This window comes from Monopterus albus, unplaced genomic scaffold, assembly GCF_001952655.1.
Source record: "Monopterus albus unplaced genomic scaffold, M_albus_1.0 scaffold7.1, whole genome shotgun sequence".
Taxonomy (NCBI): domain Eukaryota; kingdom Metazoa; phylum Chordata; class Actinopteri; order Synbranchiformes; family Synbranchidae; genus Monopterus; species Monopterus albus.
This window is the reverse complement of record NW_018127887.1, coordinates 1,197,097-1,211,279: the sequence shown is the minus strand read 5'-3', so window position 1 is coordinate 1,211,279 and position 14,183 is coordinate 1,197,097. Positions and strand designations below refer to the sequence as shown.

At 39.6% G+C, this 14,183-nt stretch overlaps 1 protein-coding gene across 1 annotated transcript in view; it reads left to right on the top strand.

Annotated features, from left to right (window-relative positions):
• Positions 1–13,905, top strand: part of LOC109974769 (lipoma HMGIC fusion partner-like 3 protein) — a 17,803-nt gene extending 3,898 nt beyond the window's left edge. Inside the window, exons 2-4 of the mRNA XM_020625151.1 lie at positions 10,240–10,476; positions 11,815–11,843; positions 12,583–13,905. Of these exons, the coding sequence (XP_020480807.1) occupies positions 10,240–10,476; positions 11,815–11,831 (254 nt within the window). The 3' untranslated portion in view covers positions 11,832–11,843; positions 12,583–13,905. The remainder of the gene's footprint in view (positions 1–10,239; positions 10,477–11,814; positions 11,844–12,582) is intronic.
• Positions 13,906–14,183: the final 278 nt, after the last annotated feature.

Sequence of the window (14,183 nt, the reverse complement as noted above, 5' to 3'; positions counted from 1 at the left end):
CACAAGTCCAACTCAAGTGCTGATTTTTAGGACTTGTGACTTAACTTGGACTTGAGCACTGATGACTTGCATTTGGGTAACAAGGACTGTGATTCAGTCATGACTCAGACTCTAACACTGGGTACTCTAGGCTTGACTCGGACTCGAGGTTTAGTGACTCGACTGCAACACTGTCTTGAAGAGATTTTTCTTGAAGCCTAGGTAAAATGTTGAATCTTTGTTGAGAAAACAAACCACTAGGATACTGTAGGAGTCTTAAAACATCTACCAAAGCCAAATAAACCTGAGTGCAGCACTGCACCTGCATCTATCCTGTCCTAAATGGACTGGTATCCTTTTCACTTTCCTCACCAGAACTATTTACCTCTCTGCATCAGTTTGTTTTTTCCACTGAGCTGAGCAGAGAAAGGTACATGATGGACAAGCCCCTTTAACTGATCTGTCTCTGTCACACTGTTTCACCATCCTGTACATCTCAGTTTGTTCCACTTGCTCATTTTGACCTTACTGTGTTTTCCGCTCCTGTCTATTTTTATGTGTTTCTTTTCTTTTACTCCTTCCTCCTTCATTTCTTTTCATAACCTTATGTCAATGAGTACTGCACAGTATGTGCTGTCCATTCCCCTCTAACTGTAATTCTTCTGGGGTCTGCACACCAATTAACTAAGGAGTCTGTGAGGTCAGTGGTAATTACTTCACCATTTTATACCCTGTCTATGCATGTCACCTTGGCTGCCAGGCAAGAGATTATTTCTTCTCAAAAACTGATATCAGTAAGCAAGACGTAATCTTTGTAGAGTCAGCAGAACAAATGTATAGATGGAGAGTGGTCTATTTGGAAACACAGGACTGTGTTTACTTTGGAGTCAAGCTATTCTCTGGGCTGCACTGTTTGTGTGGACCTCAGTGTGGAGATGTGTTTTTTTCTGAAATCATTAAGAAAGAAAAACTTTACAGGCAAGCAAAATAGCACAATTTCTTTCAGGAACATCCTCTGCTTAGTCTTTGATGTCTTGGTAGTTAATACTTACTGGATATCTGCTGAGATTGTGCACAAGTCTGTGCATTCTGCAGCATATGGATGGTTTCTTATGATGATAAGCAAAATAACTTTAAGCATGTTGCCATATTTTTTTCCCCACAACAAACAGAGACTTTAAGAAATAAGTTAAAAATCAACTTTAGATAAAGATGACTAAATATCAAGCAAGAGGGGTCAATATGTCTAAATCTGACAACGTTTGTCTGGCAGAAAGAACAGTGGGAAGATAAAAGGACAGAAATGACACTAAAGAGAAAAATAGAAGACGTATAGAAGTGTATGGGGTCTAAAGGCAGCTCAGAGAAGACGTGCTGATCCTTAAGGCACCTCTGTCGCTCCTAGTGCATCATTATCTGTGTTTCTCTGTGACTGGCTTTCACTCCCCTGGTCCATTAGCTCTATTGAGAGGCTCGTTCTGAAAGGAGCATTAAAGCCTATTTGAACGCTGAAGTGGAAAGTGATAGAGCTTGGCATGAGAACAGCTGTTACAGAACAGACCTGTGTGCACCTGCTTTCAGAGTTAATGCTGCTGGATATGGGCCTTTAAAAACAGGTTAGTCAGAGGCGGTCCTGACCTCCCTGGGGCCCCAAACAAAATTCTGTGAAGGGGACCTCATGCTTGTGCCATGAGATAATGTAAACCCCTCGCATTTGCCACACAGTCACACCTGACACTCCAGTGCTCCCAGTACATGACTGTTTCTAACACAGGCCTGATCAGCATCTTTGCTCTTATGCATCTTTGTTGAAAAACAACTTCCTCAAATTGTCCATCCCAAACAACTTTATGCTGTAGTCAAAATGAATATATAAATTAGCTACATTTCTAGTAAAGTGCACAAAAAAAGTAAACATTCATTTGATGCAGTGTTATTAGGTTTTGTCCATGTTTGCCTTGAAACCAAAGGAGTAAACGAACAAACCAAAGAGTTTGCCTAAACAAATTAATAAATGGATTAACTTTCAGCACATTTAAGTTTTCATCTTCGACTAACTTTTGTAGTTTGCCATTATTCATCTTTGAACAGCTTCCTGCATCTTAACTGCATATGGGGATGAGAGATTAGATTACAGACTTATTGCCGTGTCTGTCCACCCCTTTTTATCTCTGTGTGTCTGGCTGTTTCTGTCTTTCACATTTCCCCAGTTTGCATATATAATCACACAATCACATGTTTTCCTCACACCTGCACAGGTAATCTGCTTTCAGGTCACCTCTACATTACCCTTGCACTCCTGTGTAATCAGGAAACACACACAGCCAGGCTAACCATCTAATTATAGCTGGTGGGAAGCACTGGGGAACCATCATCCACACAGCTTTATGTACAGTTGTGTATGCAGAACAGTTGGTTTAATCAAAAAGCCCAAAGATTTTGTTTTTAGAAATCAAACCAAACAAATCAGTGCTGATTAATTAGCCCACACTTTGTGAGTTTGGGTGTAGCACTGTGGAATGCAAACTATAAATGCCAGCCAAGTCATTATCATGACTCCCCTGTGCTTAGTGTCCCTGTAGCCCTGGGGGCGTGCACTATAGATTTGTCAGAGTTAATCCCTGTGATCTCAGAACTGACCTGGCACAGGACGCTGCTCATTTATTCCAGAGGGAGGGATGAGGTGGGACAGCAAGGACACTGTGAGCCGTGAAAAGCTATTCACTTTTCAGGAATTTTATAAGTGCACATGTTCATGTATGACGTGTGTACACTATATACATGACACTTACAGTTTTGGAAAGTAAAATTACCTAAAGTACTATACTCAAGTACAATTAGAAGTACTTGCACCTTACTGTAGTAATTTATATGCCATTTTCTACTGCACTGCATCTCAGAAGGTAATATTGTACTTTTTAATTTATTACAGTACATTTATTTTAACAGCTATAGATACTCATTTCTTTTTAGATTATTTTCCACCAGTTCATGAAATATTCTTCATTCTGAATGAAATATGATGTCAACAGTAAATAAAGCATATGAAATGAAAGATAGACATGAATGAAACATAAAATGGTAAAGTTCATCAATTAGTGTTAGCTACAGGTCAGTCTTCACCTTAAGCGCTTTATTAAAAATGGTGGCTGGAGCGAGCATTTATGAAGTTTAGCATTTTTTATTTTAATTAATATTTAGGTATTTTTACAGGAAAATGCTCATATAACTAGATCATCATTGGCTTGTGTTCTCCTTCAGCTCAGTTTGTCCTGCGCGAATACTCCCAATGTGGCCAATGGAGAGAGCACACTCCTGCCTGCACAGCGGTTGTTTGCCTCCATCGTTTGTTCCTGAACTGGTGGCCAAGTCATTATGTTCACAGAGAATTCAAAGGTCTCCTTTGATCCCCATTGCCCTTGCCATCCTTTGTCCTCTGTGGAGGTACGGTGCAGGGTGCATCTGGACCTGTTACATAAGCCCTCCACACCAGCTTTAAGGCCTCCTGCTTTGTTCACTGTGGTTTATACTGCACTCCTCCCTCGAGCTCTCTCTCCCCTTCCTCCATACTCTACCTCTGCATCCCAATCTCTGCTTTAACCTGTGTCAATCCTGTGTCAGCTTTAGGTCATTGGCGTGTAGTCACTCAGTGGCCTAATTTCCAACACCATGTTCAATTAGTGTGTAATAATTAGGTGCCGTCTCACTGGATGGACTGTGCACACATTAAGAGGCACAGCGCACACACTATCTGAAATCAATAGTTTGAAAAGGAAGCACTTTGCACACAAAATACCTAGATCAGCTATTTGTTGTAAAATGATATTTCTAAAGATCTTCTAGTTTTATTCCCTGTAGGCCAGTGTGCTTCCTGCACCCTACAGGTGCACTATAATATGTTCTACTGGGAAAATGTGCAGCACTGCAAGATTGTTAAAATGTTTTTGTAGGTTTTTGACTTGTCTTGGCACAGAACAGATGAGATGGTTTGATAAAAGTTATTTCTTGTAATCCCTTGAATTTAAGTGATGGGTGAGCTGTCTGCATATGTGCCCATCATGCAGAAAACCGCTGGGGATGTTGACACAACGGGATTCAGAGATTGCCTGGAAGCTCCTTGCTCCCTTCTAGCAACCACTAATTTTTGCCAGCAAACTGAAGCAGAAATAGATTTGGACTCTAGACAGCTCATCTCAAGAAGCTTGTTCCTCATCTAGGGAGATAGTTGGACTCAGTTTTAAAAGTTACTGTTGCTCCACTTTCCACTGTATCCATGACACTATGGAGATTTTTTTTAGAGACCTGTCTTAGATGTGTGTCCAGCCAACTGAAACTATCTTTCTTTATTTTTTTTCTCTTGCAGCCATATAATCCTGCACATATATAGCACTATCAAAATAATACAATAAGCTGGTATATAGCACTACCCCCACAAGTATAACCGTCTTTCTTTGTTCTCTGTCCAACCTCATAAACCTGGACCATGAAGCAGACTTTAAGTAGTGACACCACTTCACACTCCATTTAGTCCCACTATATCAATTGCCCCATTTATCTGGATGTAATTATCGCATCATTGTCATAGTCTTCTATCTTTTGTGAGTACTCATTCGCTGATCTTTGTAGCCAGAGCAAAGTCTTTACTGTTTAGTGTGCGGAGGGGGTCAATGCTGCCCACACATCATTAGTGTCTGGACTGGCCACGCTGGATTTATCAGTCATCATTTTACCACAAAAGTAGCTCTTTAGTGTTAAGTTAGGAGAATTATATAGGAAGGAAGTCCAATCGCAGGCCATCCAGCACATGATTATAGAAGCCTGTGGAGATTTATTATAACATCAGGGAAGTGACAAGGACAAATGTAATCTGGGCCCATAGATTCCCCTGCAAAATGCAAGTGGAAGATTATCAGAAGGATCATACCATAATGACAGGTTCCTTTAGAGCAGAATAAAAGAAATCCAATTCCATCTGAAAAGATATGACATCAAATGTATCACATAAAATGTTACATCAAATGTTATCACTTCTAACCTGAAAGTTACAGGTTGGTGGTCGGTTTATTTCAGAAGTACAAACAATTCTGTTGCTCATCTTTGAGTGAAGTGTAGGTGAGCCACATAAATGTTTCCTGATGACTAAATGGTACTATAGTGCAGTTGTGGACAGTCTTTTGCTTCTTACTTCTTGGTGCATTCAAGCACTTGAGGGTAACTTCAACATCGATTGCTTTGAAAAAAAGATCTGCAGAATTATAAAATATGCAATTTGTCATCAATCCATTAAACCATGCAGAGCCAATTGTGTCGTCCTTGAAACTTTGGGTTATTTTTAACACTTCCACCTCTATATATCTCTCTCACACACACATACACAGTGTGGTGGCCTTGGGCTGCTTGTCTCCAGCTTCAGCCACGTGAGCTATCCAAGCACCCAGTCACACTGTCACATTCAATCTGCTTGGAGCTCATGGCAGAATCAGGGATGAACCATGTCTTCAGAGGCTGTAGATCACATTACTAGCTAATGAGGAACAATCACAAGCTGTTATTTAGTTTAGTTTGGATGCATGTTGCTGTCTTTTTGTATCTCTGCTCTTGCATTTTGCCTGAGTTGCTTTCTTTAAGGAATATAAAAGACTCTAAAGGAAACCTCTGAAGTGGACTTGTAGGACCACATTCAGGTCAGTGTCTCACCTATGGGAGTGTAAGATAAACAGTTTAATTTAAGCAAATGCAACTAGTCATATGCATAGGAAACCCCAACGGGATAAACATCCAAAGCTGTTCCCAGAACATCTGTGCCTAATTTCTTTCTTGAGCTGACTTTCAGTTTTTAAATGACATTATGTCAGACACAGGGTCATTCATCAGAGATGTTGTCAGTTCAAGGGTTGCATATTTACAGAGTATATGTCTATGTGTGTGTGTTTGTGGTATAAATTGAGCCATATGCAGTGTAAGATAGTTTGAGATCTGTGCATGTATAATTCAGTTTGTCACGGCCATTTCAAAGAGGAGAGGAGAAAATCAGAGCCATAAAGGACTGTGGGAGTTGACAAATGTGAATCCATTTTCACAGCTGAGTTGATATGCTGCAGATACAGTATATATAGTAAGCAAACTGTATTTTCATCTGCCACACAGTGCAAGTAATGACATGTTCAGACACTGAAAACACAGACAGACTACAGCACTGATGCTGTCGCAGCATAACAGGGGCCTGATGCTATGAAGGTAGAATAAACTCAAACCTTTCAAATACAGTATAAAGTATATCTGAAAACCAGGCACACAAATCCTATCAAGCTGCTGCTTTGGATGTAAAATTGGACCACCAGTCACCTACATTACTTGCAAATGGCAGACAGATTATAGGTGGAAATTGGATTCTGTCAGTATTGATGGGATTTGGTAGTCCCTCCGGGAAAATGAGCCAATGTGCTTCTGACAAATCTACTGCCATCATACCATTCTGGACCATCTGCCCCCCAGACTTTGCTGTAGCGCTGTTTGTACTTAATCTGCCCTACCTACTGTCTCCTACTGTTTGTAAGCTTATGGTTCATGTTAGGATAAGTCAGTGTAATATCCCCTAAAGTTATCTAAACATGTGTATGTGTTTGGAAACAAAGGAAATGAGTAAATGCTTAGAACAGCTTCACTGAGAGCCTCCAGCACATGGTAGCCGGTGCTCATGACATTAATGCAGTCCTGGTTACTTGCTTGCAGTCAGAGCTAGAGCATTGAACCCTAAAGAAGCTGTCTCTCACCACCTTCCCTCTCTCTGTATCTCTGTATCGCTGCCTCGCCCTGCCATGTAATCTGCCTCTCCTATCTCTGTGTCTACTACTCCCCTGCTCTGGAAAAGACGAGAGAGAAGGGCAAAGCTGAAAGGGTAGGGTAAAGTCATCAGTTAACATCCCGTCTTTGTTCTGACTGAGAGCTGCATCCTGTCGGGTGTGCTGGTATTTCTGTGGGAGGGATTTGTAGCACTCCATTTATTATTGCAGCATAAAGTTGTGTTGCAAACCAGTGAAACTGAGTGAAGCCGACAAATACCTAGAGATAGTGAGTTATTAATGTCCCCCTATTTAGCATTCGTAAGCAGCATTTAAACATTTACAGTTATGATATAGTAGTAAGATTCAGTGTAAGGACAGCATTTGTCAACAATTATAACTTCTCATAAAAAGACAAATTTTATATTATTAGAAATGTAGAATCCATTATGTTTATACACCAGCCTCCAATTAATTATGTCAAACACAGCCTCTAATTAATTAATTGATCTGTTATTTAATCTCTTTAATCGGATCATAATTCCCCTGTGTAACAAGTTTTCATATGAAAACTAATTTTGTGAATAAATGTTGTAAATTTATTTATTTATTTAATGGTGCTATAGTTTTGTTTTCTCCTGTGTGAATTTTGATTAAACCTCTCCTTATGTGTGGTGGCAGCACTGTGCTGGAGTGGGTCTTCTAGGCTTTGTTGTGTGGTTATGGATTAGTCAGCCCTAGGCTTGTTGTTACAGTGTTTGGAGGGGATATGTGCTCCTCCTCTCACCACATGCTGCTTCTGGAAACATTAGTGGCATATGTGGGACCCTCTGTTGGTGTAATACAGAGCATCGCTCAAACATGTTCATCTGAAGAGACAAGCTTTGAAGTAGATAGCATTCATTAGTGAGTATGACAGATATTTTAGTGCACTTTCTGTTCTCTTTTGGTCTCACCCCCTTGATGCTATCAGGATTTGTGAGATCACACCTCTTTCATCATTTTCTGGTACTCTTTTCCTCTCCCACCTGCTCCAGAACTCTGTTAGCCTCTTCTCTCTTCTCCTGAGCCTCAGTATAACATTCATGACAGTGCTGAATGGAGCCAAACGTGTACAGGAGGGACCTGGAAGGACTGGTAAAGGTTTGCATTACCTTGTAAATGATAAATTGTTAATAAACATTTGTTGTAAATGCATCTTGAAGGAGAAAGAATAGTAAAGTGTATTGACTCACAGAAGCACAGTTGGTAGAAATCCATTCTTGTTCCAAAGTGAAAAGTTTTATCCTTAATGCTGTGAAAGCAATCAACCATCAGTTGGTTTGATTTATTTATGGATTCACCAAAACTCACAGACACAATCCAAGGGATAAAATGATGAGATAACACTCAACATGGTCCCAAACTATATCGATTTTAAGGGGTGACTTGCAGTGATAAAGCTACAGAATTATCACCCAAATCTACAGCTCCCTTTGGCTTTATGGAGCTTTGTAGTGACTTTCATCTAAATGTTTAGTTGTAAAGCCCACAACCTTACAGTTCTTGCTTCCTCTCCTTGCTCTCACAGTGTTGGTTTCAGCTGCAGGGTGTAGAAAATCCCACTGTACACTATCTGCTTAGCACCAAACACAATTAGTAACTAGCTGGTGAAAATAGTGGAACATAAAACGGCCATGGAGCTAGATATTATCCTCAGGGGCTGGTAGAGACCAGAAACAGAGAAAAAAGAGTGGCCCTTCCTTCACCAAGGGACCAGAAGCACAACTTTAAATCATTATGTTGCTCTGTAACTGCTGGTGTTGTAATAATAAGACAAATGTATACAACAATATTGTGTTCATGACGCGTTTCCATTGCCCCCAAGTGTCTAAAAAATAAAGACAGACATAAAGCATGGAGCATAAACCTGAACTGTAATTTTTTAAAACCAAAACTACATCAGTGCAAAGTAAACCAAAGGTTACTGTTTGCTTTTACTAGCAGCTGTTATGGAGTTTAAACAGTGTTTGGGTTGTAGGTCACAAACAGTCTGATATTCAAGATACATTTGGTGTCCAAGCCAAGGATATACAGCAGGAGCCTTCTCTCCCTTCTTCAAGACTCACTGTACGAGTCTCCCCTCAGCATTTTTCTGCAGTTGAGCAAAAATATTGTCTGTCAAACACCTTGCATTGTTAAACTAACCAGAAAATGCTAGTGATCACATACTTGGATTTTCTTTAGCCAGATTTTCAGTTGTAACTTAAATTGTACAAAGGTGGGACATTCTACTGGTTGGTTTGTAACGTGCTCCAGGTGTTTGTATGGAAAACGCTGAACAGCCAAAGTCTATGAATCTGTGTTATATAACACAATCACCTCTTGAGGATGCTCTTGTCTGCCTTGTATTTTCCGAGTACAATGACACTGATTCTTTCAAAGGTGACGGTGCAAGGTTGTGAACAATATGTGTCTGTAACAGTTGGAGCCACGGGGAAGGTAGTAGAGGAGTCTAGGGGCTGCTATTCAGGAGTGTGTGTGTGCTTTAATGTGTGGGCAGCTTGTGTGTCCATATGAAAACAGAATATTGTTTTCACTTTTTGTTGTAAGGCTGTGAATAAGCCTGGAAAAAAATGCAAAGAAGGTTAATAACATGTTTTAAGGGTGATCAAATAAAAGCAGCTGTTCAAGGAGGAAACATTCAAGCAAGTGTTTTGTGGATAAAAGTGTTGGGAGTAGGTTTTATTATTAATGTGCAATGCAGTCTGGCTAATTGTACAGTCAGCTTTTTTTTCTGGGTTTTCTGCTGTTCTGCTGCAGCATTACCTCAGATGAGAACCTCCTCTAAGCTGAAGATGAGAGAGCTTTTCCCCACTGGGGCAAAAACTGAGAATGAGGAGTGGTTTAGTTAAAAACCAAAGAGAAAGAAAAGGTTGAATGAGTGTGCACCATCTCTTGTTTTTCCTCAGCATCAGCAAAAAATTAAAAACAAAAAAGATCCACACTGATTATCCCTACTTAAAATCCAAATGGCAGAATACATGAAGTTGTGCAACAAACAAACTATGTGAACTGCAAGGAAATTCTGGGCTGATTCTACAAATCTTTCATATGACCACAACAGTTACTATACTCTAAATCTCTTGCTGCTCTTGTGTCTGGCCATGTAGTTGTTTACTGCTGGTTTTACTGCTCATCCACAGGCACTCATTGTGTCTAGACACTGATTGCCTGCCTAAGGGAGGAAATGAAAATCAATATGGCAAATGCAATAGAAACACATTTGGATCTTCCAAGAGCTGAATATTAAGATAAAGAGTTTTATGGTACATGCATTCTTCTTTATCTCTCATTTCCCCACAAAACATCATTATCTCTGACATCATTTATTACTTTGCACTCCCCCCACACACTTACTTTTGTTCTGTTTAAACCTTTTGTTCTTCCGTCCTCTCCTTATTCTGCTATTTATTTCTCTTTTGCCTAATCTTCCTAGGTGTGTGTCTGGTGTTGGGTTGCATGATCTATCCCAATGGCTGGGACAGCGACGAGGTCCGTCGGATGTGCGGAGAGCAGACAGGCAAATACAGTCTGGGGGCGTGCTCGGTGCGCTGGGCCTACATCTTGGCTATTATGGGCATTCTGGATGCCCTCATCCTCTCCTTCCTGGCCTTTGTCCTGGGGAATCGGCAGGATGGACTCATGACAGAAGAGCTGCTGGCGGAAAGCAAGGGTGAGAATGACTCATATAATGTGATTTAATGCGATGGTTTATTGATCTCCTTTGGGGAAATTCCCTTTTCACTTGTGCACTGCCCTGGATGTCAAAGGCAGCTTCAGAACAGCACTCTGTTAGGATTTAATGTCTTAGTTAAGAAAACTTGCTCCATGCCAGAATGACTTTCTGTTGCTTCTTTACGCATTAGGCAACTTTTCTTAAAAAAAAAAATCTATATTTTGACAGCAATCCCTAACATTTCCACCTCTAGTAAAGTGTGTTAAATTGTGCTATGTTCTTTTAAATCTCAGTCACTGACTGACTTTTTCCCCCCGCTGGGTGGTAGAAGGCGAAATGCTCCAGAAGTGTATTCGTGGTGCAGTTTGTTCTATAGTGGGCTGGAAAAAACACTTAAAGTAAATGAGAATACATTAAAGTGTGCTTTGAGAATAGACTGAAAATAGAAAGCGCATAGTCATCAAGGTAGCAATAAACATATACTAGTCTGACAAACATTGTGTGAACTGAATTAATAAAAGGATAACATTAACTGCACTTACTAATGGGTCTAATGGGCTTTTGATGCATCTTCAGTGAAAGCAAAACAAAACTTATGAAGCTCCACATGCACAGTTTGAACATAATCAAGGGAACTACATAAGCCTTCTTTTAAATAGCAACAAAAAAGCATAAATGATTTACATTGTGAACTTATTTTTACATTCAATAACCATTCCTTTTTGTCCAATGACATACCTAAAGTAAAATACTTCTTGTTTTGCATCCCTTTTAATGCACACAGGCACAGATGTTACAAAATTAGCATGTGTGATTTACACAGATAGGGTCGCTTTCATCTGTCAGGCCTCACTATGCTATCATGGAGCTGCCATAAGGGAAGTGGTGATTTAGCAGGGTCTGGAATGGCGTCCATGCTATTTCTGGTTATCTCATCTCAAACCCCAGTGACCTTCAAGCAATAAATATGAGATAAAGCGACAAGATGAAAGATCCTTACACAATGTCATAGAAGAGATAACTTGAATGGGATTATCAGTAGATTTGCCAGTCAATAAATAGCTTCACTGTGCAAGCCAGTGATGTACTGAGCCTTAGTCTAGGACTCTGGAGAATTCGTCATTTATGAATAATTCATTATAGCTCAATAGCCCGTTACCAATTAGCTCATCCCTGGTGCCATCTACTGGTATTTGTGTGCAATAGGGCCAGTTATTGTGAAGGAAGCACGTACAGTATGTGGCAATGTGTGAACATGGGAGGCTAATAATAGCACAAACTTGAAAACCTTATTGATGCACTATTACATTTTTCTCTGTGATTCTTTTTTTCCAGAGGGAGGCAATGCCTAGTCAAATCTATAGGTAAGTGAAGACAACATATATTGATCAGTATATGATAAAGAGCTGTATCTTATTACATGAGCTGCCATGCAAAATGTGATTTTTATTTAATATCTGACAGCTTTGAAATGTCATCTGCATCCCCAGGAACAATACATTCAGTGTAATTAAAAAAATCAGAACATAATGTTATATATGGCATTATGAGATTAATATTAATGATGCATTACTGTGTAAGCAGAATTTCACTGTTATAGCTGATTGAATTCATTCCAGTGGGTTTAAACCTAGTCTGGCATCCTCCAGGAGACATTTGAGATAATAGGGCACAAAAGAAGGAAAAAAAAACTTCTGCCACAAAATCTTTATTTTTTGCCTTTTCCATAATCTTTGCTTCTTTGTGATATACTGAATATAAAAAAAACTGAAACTACTTGAAAGGATCAGAGGAAAAATCTCTCTTTGGGAGAAATGTTAATAAGTCATAGATCTGAGGGAGCCCCAGCTTAATAATTCTTTTTGTAAGAGAAATAAGCCACAGGGGTTGGGAGCAACTGATTTAATCTTAGATGACGTATTGTATTTTATGAACTTTTTTTGTATAAAATTTTAATGCCATCAAATATGTATTGAAGTAAAAAGTAGCATAAAATTAAAATACTTGAGTCGAGTGCTTTCCACCTTTGCCTCCAGTTTATACAGTCTCTTTTTCTTTCTTTCTCTCGGGTTCCTGAATTTCCATGTGTCTGTTTTCATAAAGTACCAGTCCCTCAATATCAGCTTAAAGGAGGGAGGCGGTCCAGGTCTGTGGAGTAGAGGATTACTATTGAACCAGCCTGCTTGCCTGCCAAAAACCCAGTGTAACCTAACCTTGAAGTTCATCCATCCTGCTTGCAGTCCCTACATCATCTGCACTTAGATGGAGCCCATTGCACTTTTATCTCAGTGTGTCTACAGAGCTAACCGTTGCACAGCATTGCATAGACCATGGCAGGGGCAGAGACTGTTATTCTGTTGAGAAATATATGAGCTACCCACTACCTACCTGGAAGCATAGGGCTGACATTGTACACCTGCAGTACAAGCACAGACACAAACACACATACATCATTGCCGCCTCACTTGTATACACAAACACAGCTCTGTATACAACACACAGTACATTCAAACAATACATTAACAAACTGTAATTACAAGTATTAAACTATGTTAACACTTATCTGTGCGTCACCTTCAGAATGTGTGTCATGTTTTATTTATGAAAAGAAGAAAGTGCTCATTTTCAGATACTGTTGGGTTACTGTAATTCGACTGTGTTTCTGCATACTATGTAAGGTTTACAGTGGAATGACGCCACTTTGTTCCTTCTCATGTACTAGGAAAAGATAATTAAGGCTGTTTTATAAGAATATTATCACTCAAAAGAAAAATAAGACTTGTATTACAAAATATGTACAGTGAATATTAAAGATGGTCTAGGAATTTTAACTAAATCCATTCAATGCCCCACTAGCTAACTTTGCACAGTGCTTCAGTTTGAGAAGATATAAAATATTTTGTAATCTGTGGCATCTACACTGTGATGGGGGCTGTTAGGACCGCAGCAGAGGTCATAGCTGCTGTGTGAGTGTGCTTCTGTACGTGTGACTGTAGGGAGATCAGTGCGTGTATTTGGCTGAGAGCATGCACATATGCGAGTGTCAGTGCGAATGCGTTGTGTTCAGTTTGATGATTTAGTGAACCAGTTCGCCAGCCCCCCCACACACAACTGCCTTGTTGTGTAGCTACATCTATCTGTCTCTGTCTTTGTCCCCAACTCTCTTTTTCTCTCTCTGACTCAATTTCTTTTGTTGGGACATACAGGGTAACATAATGGAGTTGGAGTATTATGTAAAGTGAATGGTGTGCCTGAGTCAGTGATAATGGAATAGCAAGGCCTGTCCCAGCCTCACCTGTGCATATCTTCCTGTAAATACATTCATATGCTATAGATTTCAAACAATTAGCAAGTATGGACAAGAAGGTTAACTTACATCAATTAAAGAGATTCCTTCATGAATGTTAACATTTAATAAAGGTTTTCACTGTAAAACATTGCTGTGTTTTTAATTGAACTGACACAAGCTACATGCATTTTTAAAAGGGTTAAGCATGTGTGCAGCATTTGACAGTTATGATTTTAGTCTACTCACTTCCGTTTAAGTTGTCTTATGACAGAAAAATAATACCTTTGGTCACAGTTGGTCAGAATCCAAATAGTCCGTTTGACATAATTATGGGTTTGCAGTCAGCCGACTTATTCTACAGATTTTAGGGGCTATAATCTAGTTTACAGTCTGGTATAAACTTGGATTAGTTAAA